This window comes from Mustela erminea, chromosome 20 (assembly GCF_009829155.1).
Source record: "Mustela erminea isolate mMusErm1 chromosome 20, mMusErm1.Pri, whole genome shotgun sequence".
Lineage (NCBI taxonomy): Eukaryota > Metazoa > Chordata > Mammalia > Carnivora > Mustelidae > Mustela > Mustela erminea.
The window spans coordinates 31,706,970-31,724,780 of NC_045633.1; the positions used below are offsets into that span (position 1 = coordinate 31,706,970).

At 48.5% G+C, this 17,811-nt stretch overlaps 2 protein-coding genes across 8 annotated transcripts in view; one reads left to right on the plus strand and one right to left on the minus strand.

Moving 5' to 3' along the window:
* Positions 1-74: 74 nt before the first annotated feature.
* GPC2 (glypican 2) lies at positions 75-6,548 on the minus strand. 2 transcript variants are annotated; one of them, XM_032327391.1, is made up of 11 exons: positions 6,328-6,548; positions 6,047-6,245; positions 5,227-5,385; positions 4,613-4,935; positions 3,777-3,857; positions 3,348-3,510; positions 2,999-3,129; positions 2,553-2,780; positions 2,276-2,415; positions 2,007-2,182; positions 75-963 (listed from the first exon to the last, which is right to left on the minus strand). In XM_032327391.1, the coding sequence occupies exons 2-11, from the start codon at positions 6,210-6,212 to the stop codon at positions 713-715; spliced, it is 1,818 nt and encodes a 605-aa protein (XP_032183282.1). In that variant the 5' UTR covers positions 6,213-6,245; positions 6,328-6,548; the 3' UTR covers positions 75-712. The 2 variants fall into 2 exon arrangements, with proteins under 2 accessions (XP_032183282.1, XP_032183281.1); XM_032327390.1 differs by having other exon boundaries at positions 6,047-6,548.
* A 169-nt stretch (positions 6,549-6,717) lies between these two features.
* Positions 6,718-17,811, plus strand: part of STAG3 (stromal antigen 3) — a 38,436-nt gene continuing 27,342 nt past the window's right edge. For 5 of the 6 annotated variants that reach the window (XR_004281766.1, XM_032327384.1, XM_032327386.1 and 2 more), the window contains exons 1-8: positions 6,718-7,072; positions 7,772-7,933; positions 8,926-9,028; positions 9,807-9,923; positions 14,507-14,603; positions 15,447-15,523; positions 15,815-16,019; positions 16,770-16,921. Coding sequence is in view for 5 of the 6 variants with exons in the window: in XM_032327384.1 (XP_032183275.1) it covers positions 7,782-7,933; positions 8,926-9,028; positions 9,807-9,923; positions 14,507-14,603; positions 15,447-15,523; positions 15,815-16,019; positions 16,770-16,921 (903 nt within the window). In the remaining variant the exon portion in view is untranslated. The remainder of the gene's footprint in view (positions 7,073-7,771; positions 7,934-8,925; positions 9,029-9,806; positions 9,924-14,506; positions 14,604-15,446; positions 15,524-15,814; positions 16,020-16,769; positions 16,922-17,811) is intronic. The other variant, XM_032327385.1, reaches the window with a different exon arrangement.

The window sequence follows — 17,811 nt, forward strand, 5'->3', positions numbered from 1 at the left end:
GTCTTGAGTCTCTGCCAGGAGCACGGGCTCAGGGAAGGATGCTAAAAACTAAAAGTCCAGAGTCACACACAGGGTCCAATATGTTAGCTGTTTATTTGCAGAATAAACACTGACTCCAACACTGAAACATGAAGTGTGGAAGCTTGTGAAGGATATAGATGAGAGAGATCATGAGATGAGCCCTTTTTTTTTCTTTTTGGCATTTTAGTTTCAGAAATTGATACTGGGAAAACTCCATAGAAACCAGGCCCACAGATTTTGACCCTATTCACATACCCCAGAGTCCCCTGCCCTGAACCCCATCAGCACCCAGGTTTGCCCCTTTGAGACCAGGTTTCCCACCCCTTCCCGACTTCCAACTTCTTTCAAACCCCACCCCCAATCGCAACTCGAAAACTCCTTCCCTTTTTCCTTGTTGGGGCTGACAACGGGCCCAACACAGAGGCTTGGTTGGTGAGTACACCTCCTTCCTAAATAAATACCCCCAGCCTCTTCCTCCCCAGATTGTAAATGAAAAAATAAATATTGTGAACACCCACCCCCCCACCCCCAACCCACAATGGTAATCTCCTGGATTTGGGGCCCCAGCCATTCACCCAAAAAGTCCCTTTCTCTACCGCTCTGCATCCCCCTTCGACTCCTCCTCAGACCCAGCTGAGGGGAAGAGGGGAAGGGCCCTGAACCCTTCTGATGCTAGGGCACCCCTCCCCTGTTATCTTGGTCCGAGCAGGGCCAGGGCTGAGAGGGAGAGAATGAGGATGGGGTGGGTGCGAAAACCAACCGATGTCCCCCCAGTCCTGCTCCTGCCCTGGTTGTGGCGGACAAGGACACCTCCTCCTTTGCCCCCACTAACGTCCCTTCGAGGAGGGCGAGGCAGCCTGGCTGGGGGGGCCACTGCTGCTGCCCCAGCCATCCAGCCGTCTGCATAGTGCTGTCCCTCTCCAGAACCACTGGCCTCTTCATCTGTAGGAACGAGAGGATCAGAGACAGGGTTGAGAAGGGGAGTCCGTGGGGAACAGACACAGAAAGAGCGGAAGTGGGGAGAGAGACATGTAAACAGGGAGCAAGAGAATTTAAGATTAAAAACAGAAAGGGAGATGGGGCGCCTGGGTGGCTCAGTTGGTTAAGCGTCTGCCTTTGGCACAGGTCATGATCCCGGGGTCCTGGGATGGAGCCCCACGGGAGGCATCAGCATTGGGCTCCCTCCCCAGTGGGGAGCCTGATTCCGGCTCCTGCTCTCCCTCTACCAACCCTCCCCCATCGTGCTCTCTCTCATCCTACTCTCTCCCTCTCTCTCATAAATAAACAAATAAGTAAATATCTTGGAAAAATAAAGACAGAAAGAAGAGACAGAAGAGAGGGACACAGGGTGAGAGATGGGAGATTGGGAAGAGGGAGAAAGTGAGCGACAGGAAGGCAAAGGGAGCGGTCAGAGAGATGTGGGAATGGGAGATAAGAAAAGAGATAAGGAGCCCGAGGCAGAACAGAGAGATGAGGAGAGAGGATACGTAGAAAAAAAGATAAAACGGACGCACAAAGAAGCAGCAAGCAGACAGAAAGTGGGGTGTTGGAGGAGAAACAAGGCGAGGCAGAGACGGACAAACACTAGAAGAGGAAGAACGAACGTCTGTCTGTGCCTTGTTTCTCCGGCAAACTCCACCTTGGGTGCCAACCCGAAGGCCCACCCACCCAGCTTCCCCACCTCCCCCCGAGGATCGCCCTCCCCAACTCACACCCTTCTCCATCTAACAGGCTTCCCACCGTTCCGTAAGTGTGTTTTCGTGTCTCCCCACTGAGCCGTGAACTCAAGGATGGAGACCCAGTCCCCATCACCATCATCACCCTGTCACCTTTAAGGTGAGCGTTCAGGAAAAGCGGGTTCAAAGGAAGGAAGGAAGGAGTAACGGAGTAGGGGAGGGGAGGGTCTCAGAAGGCGGTGGGCGGGGCCGGGTCGGATCGCAGAAAGCCGGGAGGGGCGCAGCGCTCGGGGCGCCCGGGGTTCTCACCCCAGTCCTCCAGTTCCAGGTCGCGTCCCAGCGCGGCCAACCTCATCCTGGTCGTGGCCGCCCGGAGCTGCAGCCGCCGCCTCCGCGCCTGGAGGTTGATGCTCGTGTCCTCCTTGTTCAGCTCTGGGTTGTCGAGCTGCTCGGACGGAGAGAGCCCGACCACCGGTGACAAGTACCTGCGGGCAGAGCAGCCCCGAAGGCTCCCGCCCCGCCCGGTCCCGCCCACCCCACCGTCGGGCCCCGCCCGCCCGCCGCCCCCGGGGTCTCACCGGCCCCGCCCAGATCCGGTCCAGCAGGGCGCCGCGTCCTTCGAGGCGTCCGCCGCCATGCGGGGATCCCCGCACACCACCTGGGGCAGCAGGGCCCAGAAGCCCCTCACTCGGCCCAGCCGCTCGCGGAGCTCCCACACCTGGGCGAACAGAGATTGTGGCTGGGCTGGAGCACGCGCCCCCCACTACCCGTCCCTGCCCCCCCACCCACCCCCACCCACCCCCACCCACCCCCACCCACCCCCACCCCCCCGGCCTCGCCCCGCCCCTCACTCACCAGGCGGTTCAGGCTGGTGGTCCCGGCCATCGTGGGCCTCTCCTCTGTCCTTGGTGCCCCTGCTACTCCTGCCGCCCCTGGCGCCCCTGCCACCCCGGCAGCCCCTGCCACCCCTGCAGCCCCTGCCACCCTCGCCGAGGTCCAGAGGCGCCCCGCTTCTTCCCGAGGGGCCGGGGCTCTGCGGGTGCGGCTTTGTGTCCGTTGGGGGTTCCCACATTGTTGAAACACCTTCAGGCACAAGGAAGAGGTTCCCCCCCTCAGTCATCCTGTGGTGAGAGCCACACAGTGTCCCCATTCCAATACTCCCTGACACCCCACACTGTCCCCCCACTCCAGACGCTCAGCTCCACTCATGTCTCTCCTGCACTCCAACACCCCCACCCCCACCCCCACTGTCCTCCCCCCTCCTCAGGGTGACTTCCCCACCCTTCTCATGGCCCCCGTACCTGGGCTGACACTGCCACACTGTTTTCCTGCAGGTACTTCAGGGCTTCTGAGATCCTCACCCCAATGGCCTGGGCTGCCAGCTCAAAAGAAAAAGCGCCCTGGAGCTTCTCACCCAGGAACAGGAGACCATCTTGAAGGAGGGGAAGAAAGAGAAAGGGTGTCACCAGGGACCGCGATGTTCCCACAAATCCTGACCTGGGTCATGGAGGGAAGCACCAAAGTGCTGGATAGGAGAAACTCACATGAGAACAGTCTCTCAACTCCCTGAGGTTTATGACTCCCTTCCCGGTCCACCCCAAGACATCCCGAATACAAACAGCCCTCCCAGACCCTCCTGAATCCCCTCACCCAGATAGGCCCCCCAGTCAGGATCCAGTCCCTGGCTGTGGAGACAGCCATTGGCCACATTGAGGCAGAAGCCCCGGCAGGGTGGCACCGAGGGGATGCCCCGACAAAGGGGGCAGCCGGTCAGACGCATCACAGCCCGCCTGCAGCCTTCAGACATGGGCACCTGGGGGCAGATAGCAGGACTTGTCATTCACAAACACAGTGGCTGCGCTCAGCCAAGCTTGGTGCTAGACAGAGGGTCAGAGAATGGGAGGAGGTCATGGATCATGACACAAGGGAGATTTCACTCCTGCCCCCCTCCTTCCTGCTTAATCCTGGATATGGAGGTCTCGGGGCTGATATGAGAAGCTTCGTGACTCTTCCTCATAGGACCTTTCTTACTTCTGCCTCACCCTCCCTGGGCCCTGCCCACACTCAGGCCCCTCTAACCTTAAGTGTTTCGCTGACCACGTCTCTTCCGGTCTCCAGGCCCTGGATAAAGGCCCGGGCAGCCACCAGGGCCTGGGTTATCTGGGGTAGGGGAAAGAGGGTGAGAGAAACCATAGGGTCAGTCATGGTTCAGTCAAGACCGGAGCCAAGAGGGTACAAGCAGTGGGGGTTAGGTTTGTGGTGTTCTGGTGGGGCTGTTAGAGGAGTGTCAGGTGGTTCAGGGAAGCAGGTTCAAGAGGGGAACTGGGTTTGGGAAGAAATGGAGGGACTGTGTTTTATAGGGCTTGGCCACAGAAGGATGGCATATCAGAACAAACAATGAACTTGAAGCCAGAAGACCTGGATGTGAGATATACCTCTACCACTTAACCCGCTGTGAAACCTTCACTTCTGGGAGCCTCAGTTTTCTTATCCATAAAATAGGGATACTACTCTCTGTCTCGAAAAGTTGTGGTAACAAATGAGATACTGTAAATGAAAATCTATCGCAACTATTATGTGCCTAATTCATGGTTAGTCGAACCACAGGAAGTCAAGATACTAAGATTGGGAAGCAGTTAGCAGAAAGGGGGCTGGAGGTCAAGAGAAGGTAAGCGGGTCAGGGATTTGTATGAAACTAAGGCACAAAATGAGAATAAGGGGGTACCCAATTAAAGGAGACTAAAGAACATGGGGTCAGGCAGAGGGGACTGGGGTTCAAGGTAGGGGTCAGAAATGGCTGCCATGCGGGATGGGGGAGATCACCGGGGCAGGGGTGACTGGGGCACGGGAGGGGAGTTGAGGTGAGGGGTTCAGAGGTCAGAGGTTGCTGAAGCTCAGGCTTTGGGGCCTCTCACCTGCAGGTGAAGGCGGTGGGGTGCATCCCCGAAAGGCTTCAGAGAGTCGTCAGCAGAGGAGGCGAGGCGAGTGAGGCAGAACAGGTACTCGGGGGAGAAGATGTACTGTGGATGCAGCAGGGGGAACAATCTCTCCAGGAGCTGCGCCCAGAAATCCACCAAAGCGTCATCTAACCCCTCACCGGACCTCTGATAGTAGTCCCGCAGCCGAGAGAACAGGCCACTGAATACAGGGGCGTGCTGGGAGTACAGGTGGCCGAAGGAGTGGTGGAAAAGCAGGGCCAGAGAGTGCTCAGATGACAAGAGTATCTCCCGAAAAATCTCTGTGGCAAATGTGGAGAGAGGAGTGTGAGGTGGGGTGAGGCCAGAGAAGGATGGAAAGTTGAAAGGGCGGAGGCAAGAAGCGATGGGGATGGGGGACAAGAGAAAAGTGAGTTAGAGCCTCAGGAACGCACGCTTAGAGACCTGGGAAGACTGGGAAGGGGTGGGGGAGGGACGGATCCTGGAGAGAATCTCGGGGGGCTGGTGAAGGGGGGGCTAAGGCAGGATGTTTGCTGGGGTCATGAGCACAGAGAGGAGGTGTGAGGCCAGGTTTGGGGAACCCAACTCCTCACCATCAAATCTTCTGTGCCGGGCAGCCAGTGTGTGAACCAGGAATGAGCCGCTCTCCTCCACCAGGCCTCGGAAGGTGGTCTCTGTCTCCCAAGTCAGCCTCTGCTCTATCTCACTGGAACAGCAGGTGTACTCCTGGGTACAGATCCGGAGGTGCTCACCTGAACAGAGGAGACATAGAGGAATGGGAGGAGGGGGAGTGCTCTCATGAAATTCCTTCTTTCTTCTGCCTCTCTAGGAGGCTCTCCTGTCTCTTCTGTCTGCTTTCTTTTCCATTGTCTCTCTCTCATTCGCACCTGACCCTCCTTATAGTCCCCTCACCCATCTCGAGTCCACTGGCATTAGTCACGGGATCAAATAGTACTGAGCCAAATTAGAGATCAGTGTCCTCAGGTGACCCTCCCCAACATCAAGCCCTCCAGGTCTCTAGGGACTTACAGGACCAGCATCTATGGCAAGAATGGGGTTTAGAGGGGTGGGGTTACTAGCTAAGCAATAAAGTACTATCACTGAAGGGGCTCTTAGAAATAGCGAGGGGAACAAATTGAGCTGTGAAGAAAGAAATACAGAGTGGGGTGTTAATTACTAGAAAGGGATTCCTAGGGCGGGGGTGGAGTAAGAAACCTATTATGTGAACAGGACGCGTATTGTGATCCCGGTGAGTAAGTTCAGGAGAAGAGATATAACTGGCCTGACTACGGCATGAAAAGATTATTATAACGGTCATTCTGAAAGGGAGGAGAGTTATTGTGGATTGGGGAGGAGCCGCCCCCCCGCCCCCTCCCTCGCCCCCAATTCTCTAGTGTTCCTCTTTCTCCTCACCTGAGATCAGGGCGGGAGGGAGTAGGCTTAAGCTATATCCCCGGGCCCCCAGCACCTGCCGGGTCTCAACGCAACTCCGGGTGACCTTTGCCTCGGTCCCGGGTCCAGGACCAGGACCGGGACACAGAGACAGCAGCAGAAGCAGAAGAGATCGCAGAGCGGACATCGCTGCTGCCTCCCTGGCTCAGCAAACTGTGTCCTAAGAAGGAAAGAACAGCCCGAACTTGGGAAGCCGGCTCTTTGCCGCGGGACCTCTCCGCCCGGCAGAGAAAGAGCGCGACCTCAGAAAACTGAACACCGAACACGATAGCTGGACCAAGCGGCATCTGCGGAGACAATGGGAGCCCGGAGCCGGACAGGGGGCGGGGTGCGAGGCGAGGCCCCGCCAATGATGGCAAGGAGCGGGGCTCAGGGGCGGGGCCAAGGGACAAATTAAGCCAATGTAGTGGGGAAGCTCGACGGGGGGGGGCGGGACTCGGCGGAACTAAAGGAGGCTGGGGGAGGGGCGTGGCCTTTCTTGGGGGCGTGGCTATCTGGTTCGAAAGGCGGGGCCTGGGTGGAACCCGCCTATGGCAGTTGCGAAGCCGGAGTGAAGGGGCTACAACTAGTCTAGTGCGAAGCCCGGCCAATGGAGGGTGAAATTGGGGGCCAAGAGGGCGGGACGTGGGTGGAGAAGGGCTAAAGCAGGAGGTCTGCGCGCCCCAGCCCACGTGACGGGGCGGCACGCAGAAAAGCTCGTGCCCTCACGAGGCTGCCCGTGCAGCGTGACTGGAACGTGGTGAGCACGAGATCCCGCACGCCCCAGCCTCGCGACAATTACCAGCAGTGGGACGGGCCGTTGAGCTCGCGCCTGCGCACAACGTGCCTCGTGCCTTCCCGCGTTTTTCTGGCTTCTTCCACCGCCGCAAGGGAAGCAGCCCGCGCCTCTCCTGGAGGTGGGGTGACCGCAGAACCCCCGAGGGACCGGAGGCAGTGATCTTTTCCTCATTCCTGCCCAACCAGACGTCGCTGTTCCCGGCTCAAACAGTGAGGCTCCTTTGGGACCTGGGACTAAGCCCTCCCACCTGCACTCGCAGCCCCGAGAGAGGAATCGCCGTCCTCCATGCCTCAGTGGTTTTCTCCAGAGAGGCCAGGAGCCCCAAGCCCCAGCCCCCAAGAGACTGATAGACTTTTCAACAGCTAGGAAGCTCCTCAGCCCACTTACCCCAGGATCTTGTCAGAGATACCATCTTCTGGGAAAAAAAAAAGGGGGAACGCGAGTTTGCGTTTACTCCTTCAGCGTTTCTGGCCCGGTTCTAATGGCGGCTGCGCCCCCCGGGCATTGAGCGCTACCTATTCCCTTCAATGTGGAATCAGGCTCCAGCTTGAAAATGCAGGAGTGGGTCCTTTTTTTGCTTGGGGGGGGGGTTACATGCATCGTGAGGGAGCCGGTCCCCTTGCACCGGGCCACCGACGCTTGGACTCCTGCAGAGAAGGATTTGCTTTCAGCGGCTCAGGGGTGCGTCTTACCGCAACCCTGGAGAACAACTCCCAGCCCGCACCCCTCAGGCCATGGTGTCTTAGAGGCATGACTTTTTGTCTTTTTTTTTTTTTTTTTTTTTTTTTTTGGTGCATCCACACCCCAACCCCGAGTTGCAGAGCAGTCCCCTTGGAAAGAGAGGGCATGTTTGGAGCCGAGGCTGGAGACGTGGTGGATAAAGGCCCTTTTCTCTCTTTCTTCCGCAGCAGGACCAGCATGCCTACCCTGCGGTCCTCCTCTTCCCCAAGCAGTGTGTCCTCGCCGCTGCGGAGAGCAGCAGGAGGTGGACAGAGGGGCTTGTCTGCATCCTCTAGTTCTTCTGTCAGTGTGCCCTATGGTAACAGGGACTCGGGCCAGACCTCACAGGGGTGAGTGGAGTTGCTGAGAACTTGTTGCATTGCCTGGCTTTCTCCGGCAGTGTGGGCAGCTTTCCCCTTTGTATGCCTGTGACTCTCTGAAAACGTTAAGAGAAGCTTACTGGTTCAGAACAGCGATGCTTTCTAGCTCCCCTGGCTGGTTTTGCTTTTTTGTTTTTGTTTGTTTTTTGTTTTTTCCTCTTTCTTGCCCTGCATATTGTAGGCACCAAAAATAATACATCTTCTAAGTCCATTATCCAGCTCATCCAAATCTTTCTCCAATAGGTTTGTATATTCGACGTGTACAGGTGTGGGGAAGTGGGGGAAGGAGAAGAGTTCATTTGTTTCTTAACAAGTTGTTAGTTGGTGTGTGATGTTCCTTTTGGGGGGGATTTTATAAACAGATCAGTCTATCCTTATCTTTGAGCTTACTTTTTGAAGGTTTTAATAATATATCTTTTTTTTAATCTTTCCAGGAAAAAAAATAACCTCATACAAGATGTGATTTATCTCCTGGTTATTTTTTAATTGGCTTCCTCTGACACCTTTCTATCAGTGCTACTGCTGGGAACCAGATTTTATCTGTTATAGAAGTTTAACTTTAATCAATAACACTTGTGAACTTGTTTCAAGAGGTGAAATTTAACTCTAGGCACCTGTTAATCTCCAGTTTACATATGATTAATGTGTGACTTCCCAAGGCATGCCAATTTTTCTCCACAGCAGTGATCCCTATCTTTTGGCTATCTTAGAATTTTAGGAAAGCGCTGTTCTTTGCCCACTCCCGTTTTCATATTTCATCGTCACTGCTTCTTCAAGTGAAAGTTTTCCTTTAAGATTTTGTCTCTATTCCCTGTTAAAGTAAACCTCCTCTTCAGAAAAAAATCCGAATATATTTTTCTCATGGGGAAGGGCCTACAGTTACAGACAAATTATAATACATTTGCCATTTTATACAGAGGGACTGGGGTGGCGTATCTAAGGAGAACCACACTCCCTCATAGGGATAGTGATTCTTTGTCAGCTGATGAAGGCAGTGACTTTGAAGATAGCCTGAGACGCAGCGTGAGGAAGAGAGCAGCAAGACGACCCCTCAAAACAACCCCAGTGAGTCAATCAGTCTCATTTTGCTTTTGAACCTAGTCTGGGTTGCAGCAAAAACAAAAACCTAGAAAAGGCTCAGGTAATGTTTGATGAAAGAGCAAAACTTAGAGTGTTAAGGGACAGAAGTAAGGAGGAAGGGAAATTTTAAAGAGAAAGGAATAAAAGAAGGTTATTAAAGATAGAAAGGAAAAAGAATGGTTTAAGGGACTTTTTAAAAGGAGAAAAAGTGGGGTGCCTGTGTGGCTCAGCAGGGTTGATCCTTTGCCCTTGGCTCAGGTCATAATCTCAGGGTCCTGGGATTGAGCCCCATGCTAAGCAGGGAGCCTGCTTCCCGCCCCCCCCCCCCCCCCCCCCCGCCTCTCTGCCTACTTGTGATCTCTGTCAAATCTAAAAAAAGCAAAAGTTAGAAATAATAAAGTTCACAACGTAAGAATCCGTTATTTTAGATCAAATTCTGCTGTGAAACTGGCAGCTTAAGCCTACTTGTGTGGCAATAAGACTGTTACTATCACTTTGACTTTTTTTAAAAAAAGATTATTTATTTATTTATTTATTTATTTATTTATTTATTTGACAGACATCACAAGTAGGCAGACAGGCAGGCAGAGAGAGAGGAGGAAGCTGGCTCCCTGCTGAGCAGAGAGCCTGGTGGGGGGCTGGATCCCAGGACCCTGGGATCATGACCTGAGCCGAAGGCAGAGGCTTTAACCCACCGAGCCACCCAGGCGCCCCTATCACTTTGACTTTTTAAAAATACTTTTGATCTCTTTGTACTTACTAGGTGGCAAAACATCCAAAGAAGGGGTCCCGAATGATACGTGGTCATGGCCAGAAAGACTCAGAGGTACCAGCCAGTCATCTCTTCGATGCTGTGAAAGCTGCCAAAAGTGACATGCAGGTAAAACAGGGTCTCACCCTCTGTTTCTTGTTACCATCTTACCTGTTGTAGAAATATAAGGAGAAATGTTTACAAAATTGATTTAATGTGGATGATGTAGGGAGTGTAACCTGTATGAGGAAAGAGTGGTAAGACCATGGAGTGAATCCTTGGCATGATGTAAGGAAGACCTTGGATGTGACAGAGCGCTGCTTTCCTGAAAGTATCACAGAACAGGATAGATTTTGCTTTTATTAATCAGGATGGAGGAGGCAAGCAGTGGCATTGGATAATCTAGAGAGAAATCATGGGTATGGGTGGCAACTTGTTCACCCTTGTCACTTTTGAGCTCCGCTTTAACAGTTAAACCTAGTTTTTTTTTCTCCTTCCCTGCATTTTCTTCCCATAATTTTATTGTAATTCTGTTACATCTAAAAGTGTAGAAGGCTCATATATAGTTTTTAAAAATTTGAATAATCACCCACATCTCTAGTCTCAGCTCAAGAAACATTAATAGTGCCGTAATATATCTTCTCTCCATCCAGCCCAGGCAGCCCCTCACCACCCAGAGATAATCACTAGAGTAGATTTTCTGTTAATCATTCCCTTGTCTTTCCTTATATTTTTTTCACTAGCGAATATGTTCTTTAAATAAATGAACCATCTTTATATAGTTTTCTGTGACTCACTTCAATTATTTGAGACATAGTCTTATTGATGTATAATGTAGATTTTTATAGTTTCTAGAACAGTTTTAGATTTTCACACATAAGGAGTTTTTCTATTTATATTTTTGTTATTGTTTTCTAACTTGATTACATTATAGTCAGAAAATGTGGTCTTTGAAACATGGAGACTAGCTTTATTATTTTTTTGAGATATTTTATTTATTTATTTGACAGATCACAAGTAAGCAGAGAGTCCACTGGCGGGGGGGGGGGGGGCGGCGCAGGAAGCAGGCTCCCTGCTGAGCAGAGAGCCTGATGTGGGGCTCAATCCCAGGACCCTGAGATCATGACCCGAGCTGAAGGCAGAGGCTTAACCCATTGAGCCACCCAGGCACCCGGACACTAGCTTTATGACTTAGCATTCAGTTCATTTCCAAAACTATTTCACATATGCTCAAAGAAGGTGTGTGTTCTCCAGTTGCTGGATAGAGTGTTCTCTTGGGTGAGATCAAAAGTGTTAAATGTGATACAGCTTTGATATTTATACGAGGTTTTTGGGTTTTTTGTTTGGTTTTGGTCTGGTATGTCAATTGCAGAGAGATGTATTAAAATCCACAAAGAGGGGGTGCCTGAGTGGTTCAGTGGATTTTTCAGTGTCTGCCTTCAGCTCGTGTCATGATCCCAGGGCCAGGGATCAAGCCCACATTGGGCTCTCCGCTCAGCAGGGAGCCTGCTTCCCCGCACCCCAACTCTCTGCCTACTTGTGATCGCTGTCAAATAAATAAATGAAATCTTTTTTTAAAAAAATCCATAAAGAGGGGCGCCTGGGTGGCTCAGTCATTAAGTGTCTGCCTTCGGCTCGGGTCATGATTCCAGGGTCCTGGGATCAAGCCCCGAATCGGGCTCCCTGCTCAGCAGGAAGCCTGCTTCTCCCTCTCCCACTCCCCCTGCTTCTGTTCCCTCTCTCGCTGTGTCTCTCTCTGTCAAAAAAATAAATAAAATTTAAAAAGAAAAAGAAAAAATCCATAAAGATGATCTTTTTAGTTACTGCTTTTGTATTCATGCCTGTCTTTGCCTTAAGTATTTTGAGCATTTGTTGCCTTAGTAAATTGAATCTTTGTTATATATCACTACTTTTTATATTTTAAGACAAAAAATTGTTGGTTTATTACATCTGCATTAGCTTTGTTTTTTAGTTATTGTTTGCCTAATACCTTTTCCTATCCTTTTTTTCCCCTCTAAGACTTTATTTTTAAGTACCTTCTCCACCCCACCGGGGCTTGAATTCACAACCCTGAGATCAAGAGTCCCATGCTCTACTGAGTGAGTCAGCCAGGTGCCCCTCCTTTTATCTTTTTACCTTCAGTCTTCCTATGTATGTCTGGAGTCTGTCTTCTGCATGTAGTTTATATCTAGATTCTGTTCTTTAATCCATTCTGTTAATCTCTTCTTTAACAAGAGAGTTTTATTCATTTACATTTATTGTCACTATTGATACATATGAATCTATTTCTACCATTTTATACTTCCACTTTGTATTATCTTTTTTTTAAGACTTTTTTATTTGACAGAGGCACAGAGAGAGAAGGAACACAAGCAGGGGGAGTGAGAGAGGGAGAAGCAGGCTTCCCACCCAGCAGGGAGCCCGATGTGGGGCTCAATCCCAGGACCCCCCCAGGATCATGACCTGAGCTGAAGGCAGAGGCTTAATGACTGAGCCACACAGGCACCCCATCACTTTATATTATCTTTTCTGTTTCTTTTTTTCCTCTCTTTGCTTGCTTTTGGATTTCTGTCTTTTTTTAAAAGATTTTATTTATTGAGAAAGAGAGTGAGCAAACATGAGTGGACATGGATGGGCAGAAGGAGAGGGAGAAGCAGAATCCCCACTGAGCAGGGAGCCCGACAGAAGCTCAATCCCAATCCCAGGACCCTGGGACCATGACCTGAGCCAAAGGCAGATGCTTAACCAACTGAGACACACAGGTCCCCCTGGATTTCTGTCTTCTATAAGGACCAAAGAACACTTTTCTAATTTCCCCTTCCAGTTTTCATAGTGTTGTAATGTTTTAGTTATATCTATTTTTCTTCTTCCAAAAAATTAGATGTTGCTCTTTTATACAGTGTTTGTATTTACTTACATGTTTATCATTTGGCTTATCATTGCTTCTCAAATCTTACATACAAATTCACTCACTTGTTCAAAGTTTATCCTTTAAAATATCCTTTAGGTAGGGTTTATTAACTCATTTTTTTTGTTTGCTTGTTATGAAGTATCTTTTATTCTTGAAAGGTTATTAAAAGGTCTTGAAAGGGTAGAGAATTCTAAGGTGACATTTTTCTCTCTCAGCACATTGAAAAGATTATTCCACTGCCTTCTAACTTCCCTTATTGCTGCTGAAAGTCAGCTGTCAGTCTAAGTTAGCATTAAAACAACATTTTGTAATGATGAAAATGTTATGCATTATCTTTTAGTACAGTAGCCACTAGCCACATGTGGCTATTGAGTACTTCAAAAGTGACTGGTATGACCGAGAACTGGATTTTTTATTTTTATTTGATTTAGTTTTAAGAGCCATATATGACTATGGGCAGATGTATTTGTACAGATCTAATTTGTAAATTGTTTTATTTGTGTTACATGCAAATACTTTTTAAGTGATCCCTTTTTGCCTTGTTTTTGAGACTTTGCTTTTGTATTCTAACGTTTTATGGAATGCTTAAAGGTGTAAATGTCCTTTTTATTTGTCATGTTTGAAATCTGTTGCTTCTAGGCTCTGAAGATTGGTGTCTTTCAATGACTGGAAAATTCTTTTCAGATAGTGCCTCTTTGGCATTCCAGCATCATCCACAATTCAATTAGACATCAAATTAGAACTTCCCACTCTATTCTCCATGTCTCTTAATAGTTCTATCAGGGGGCACCTGGGTGACTCAGAGGGTTAAGCCTCTGCCTTTGACTCAGGTCAGAGTCTCAGGGTCCTGGGATGGAGCCCCGCATTGGGCGCTCTGCTCAGCGGGGAGCCTGCTTCCTTCTCTTTGCCTGCCTCTCTGCCTGCTTGTGATCTCTCTCTCTGTGAAATAAAAGTGGGGTTTTTTTTAAGATTTTATTTACTTATTTATTTATTTGTAGCATGGTTTATAATCTGTAATAATTTTAAATGTTTGAAGTCTGTGAATGTAATTCCATTTTTTCCCTGATAATTCTGATTTTCAGTGCCTTATTTCCTTACAGCTTCACTGTGAGCTGCTCATTTTTCTTGGAGCTCTATATGTTGGAATTCTTTGGGCCCTGGGTTACAGGTGGGCTTTTAAGGGAAGAATCTGCATTTGCTTCTGTAGTTGACTGGGAACATTCCAGAATCACTTGGAATTAAATTCTCTGATTGAGAGTATTCTGATCATTAGATAGTGTGGATCTGGACTACAAATCCAGACCTGAGAGATGGCTTATGGTTATGAGTTCTCAAGGGAGAGTTCTTTTTCCCCCCTCCACTAGTCATAACAAGCTAGTTTTCTTGATGCCCCCTTTTAGCCTGTAGGTTTGTTTCCCATTCCTGTTTCCATGATGTGACTTTTTCTAGCACTTAGCTTTATTACAGAAACCTCTTTTTGGAGCTCTCTTCTTGAAAACCCAAAAGCTCTATCTTTCATGCTCTATGTTCCATGCAGCTATCTGGACAGAAAGTCAGAATGGCCAGCGTTTAATAGAACCCTCAGAGCAAAAATCGGCTTCCTTATCTCCCACGATTGCTACCTTCACCTCATTTTTTTATCTATATGGGATTCTCCTTTTCATTCCAGTTCAGCAATACCTTTTAGAAGATGTTTCTAATATTTTGATCAGAAGTTTATCTGTTTCAGTGGGGACAATCCTATAACATTTTCAGTCTGTCATATTGCCAGAAATAGAAATAATCCATCTTGTTTTCCTAGTCTTTGGTGGACGAATGGCTGGATAGCTACAAGCAAGACCAGGATGCAGGATTCCTGGAGCTCATTAACTTTTTCATCCGATCTTGTGGCTGTAAAGGTGAGGAAACTCCTACCCCTTGTACTCCCTAGCCCTTTACTCCTACGTCATGAAACTTTTGCTACATTTAGATGAGTAAGACTAATTGTTTTCTAAATAAAGGGAGAAAGTAAAGCATTAGAAAAGTTTCACTGATCTGACTATGTTGTTGATAGATAAATAGGTAAGTGATCCAGTTAGGGAACTATGTTGGCTTGGAGCTAAGACCCGTTGGGGAAAAATAACTAATCACACTAACACAATGAAGATGATATTCACAAATATGAAAATAGACCTTAGACATTTTTTAGTCTTTCTTTCTCTAGATGAAATAATCTTTTACTATTCGTTATTTCCTTAGCCATTTCCTTCTGTATTTCGCCACTGAAGCTATGGGCCCCAGATCCCCAGAGGTCATGACCTAATTTACTGGGGCAAGACGATCTCAGGCAGGTTGCATTATAAGAATCCAGAATTGGTGTAGCTTTATTGCTTTGTTGTTGTTGTTGTTTTTCTTTTTAAAGTAGGCTCCACACCCACCGTGGGGCTTGAACTCACTATCCTGAGATCAAGAGTCATATGCTTTACTGACTGAGCCAACTGGATGCCCCTGTTTGGATTTTTTTTAAACCATAGCTTTCCATTGCTTTCTGTTGTTTGATTCCTTTGGATTTTCTAGAGACCTTGCTTTATAGCAGATAACACAGTTGGCTGGTAACAGATTTATGATGAGGATTCAGGTCTTCTGATTCCCCACCTAAGGTTTTTTTCAGCGTATTCCATAGCTCATCTTAGGTGTATATGCATATGGTCACAGTGTCCTGTTATTTTTCTCTTAAGTACCTCATTTCCTCCATTCCTCAGGCAATGTGACCCCCGAGATGTTCAAGAAGATGTCCAACTCCGAGATCATCCGGCACCTGACAGAACAGTTTAACGAGGTGGAGAAGGACAACCAGAATCCTCTTGCCACTCTTGTTTCAAAATCCAAGGCCCATTATTTCCTTTTTTCTGATTTTGGGAAATAGGATAGCTTTTGGAAGGAGTTTAATTTCTTAGGGGCAAAAGGGACCCATAGATGTTATCTGAATAAGCATCTAGAGTTGAGAATAGCAGGAAATGAGGTGTACCAGAGATACATTTTTACTCTGCTATTGGGTTTTGACATCCCAAGTCCCTGTGGTTTCATAGACTTGATAATACTTTTCTCATCCTTCCCATAAATCCTGTAGGACTCAGGAGACTATCCGCTGACAGCACCAGGTCCATCCTGGAAGAAGTTCCAGGGCAGCTTCTGTGAATTTGTGAAGACCTTGGTCTTTCAGTGCCAGTATAGCCTTCTCTATGACGGCTTCCCAATGGACAACCTCATCTCCCTGCTCACTGGACTGTCAGACTCCCAGGTCCGTGCCTTCCGTCACACCAGCACCCTGGCAGGTGAGCACTCACTTTTATTCTATAAATGTTCTCTGGGGAATTTCCTCTGTTCTTCGGTCCTGCATCTTCCTTCTTACCTCTGTCTGAGCTCTTTGCTTAAAGGGCAGGCTTCTTACCTGAACTTCTATCAAGTTTCTCACTAGTGGTATTACAGGAAAGGGTAGATTACAGTGACCATTTTCAGCCTTAACTTGTTTCTCATAGCTCACCTGCAGGGAATATGCTGAGGATTAAAGGAAGCCCAAAAGAGGGAGGAAAAAAGTCCGCTCCAGATGTTAGGGTCACTCCGCTAGCTTTTCATTTTTTACTGCCCTTCCTTTTTTTCTTTTTGTTTTTTTTTTCCTCTTTTTTTTTTTTAAGATTTTATTTGTTTATTTGACAGAGAGAGATCACAAGTAGGCAGAGAGGCAGAGAGAGATGGGGAAGCAGGCTCCTTGCTGAGCAGAGAGCCAGATTCAGGGCATGATCCCAGGACCTTGAGATCATGACCTGAGCTGAAGGCAGAGGCTTAACCCACTGAGCCACACAGGCGCCCTCTTCTTCTTTTCTAATCTTTTTCTTTCTGTTCTGTCTTTTGGTTGCAGTGGTGGCAGCAGCCATGGTAAGTTTCCCCCAACTGCCCCACTTCCTGCTTTCTCCTCCTCTTCCCACTGAAACCACAAGAAGCTTTTTTTTCTTTCTTTTTTGAACCTATCCTCGCTCCTCTGACCTAAGTAATAATTCCCTTTTCTTGTTTTTCCTGGCTCAAAGCCATGAAGCTAATGACCTCCCTGGTAAGAGTTGCCCTTCAGCTGAGTCTGCACAAAGATAATAATCAGCGACAGTATGAGGCTGAACGAAATAAGGGGCCAGGACAGAGAGCACCTGAGCGGCTGGAGAGCCTGCTGGAGAAACGCAAAGAAGTAAGAAGTGTTTCCTGCCTCGTCCCTCCCTTTCTCCCGTTTCCATCTACTGCTGCTGTAGCCCATCTTAGCAGTGCCCGAGCACTTCTCTTGGGTAAGCCAGAGGCGTCATGACCTTCCAGGTCATGAACAGTGGAGTCCAACAGTCTTAATACACCCACCCTGTCAGAGGTCATTGTGTGCTTATCTTGTTTCAGGAATGTGAGCTCAATGAATTATTTCTAATTTAGAGTAAATTTTAGAGTTCTTTATAATTCCACTTTTGCTTAGTTTCCATTGTCTGCATTCATTATCACAAATATGTTTAAGTGTTGCACTTGCATCTTACTCAGGGAGTTAATTTTTGACCTAGTCAAGTGTACAGTCTGCAGGTCACCCCAGGAGTACTAAAGACCAGACACTGACAAGGAGGGTCAGCTGTTGAAGGACTGGAAAGCAGTAGGCCTTTCAGTCACTCCTGGGTTTCAGTTCTGTTCCAATTAGCTACCTGTTCCATGGCCTTATGTAATCTCTAAGCTTCTGTTTCCTTTTCTTTAAAAAGGAGATAATTTGGCCATTTTATGAAGATTACATGAGATGGTGAGTGAGTTGCCTGGTCTGGTGTAGAGTAGCTATTTGCTTTGTTCCCTTTCAGACTTAAAGACCACTGGAGCACATAAGCCCTAACAAAATCTGTTATATTGATCAAATCTTCAGACAGCTATATATGTCATGAGACCCTGATTTCCGCCCCCTACTCTCCCATAGTGTCTGAAACTCCGCAGGCATGGGGTTAGGAGGACTCCCCATGTTTCACGGCACCAACTGCTTTCCCACCCCTCACCAAGGTCTCTCCCGTGGTAAACCTTTCCTCACTCTCTTTTACTATTTTCAGTGTCTGTATGATCTTA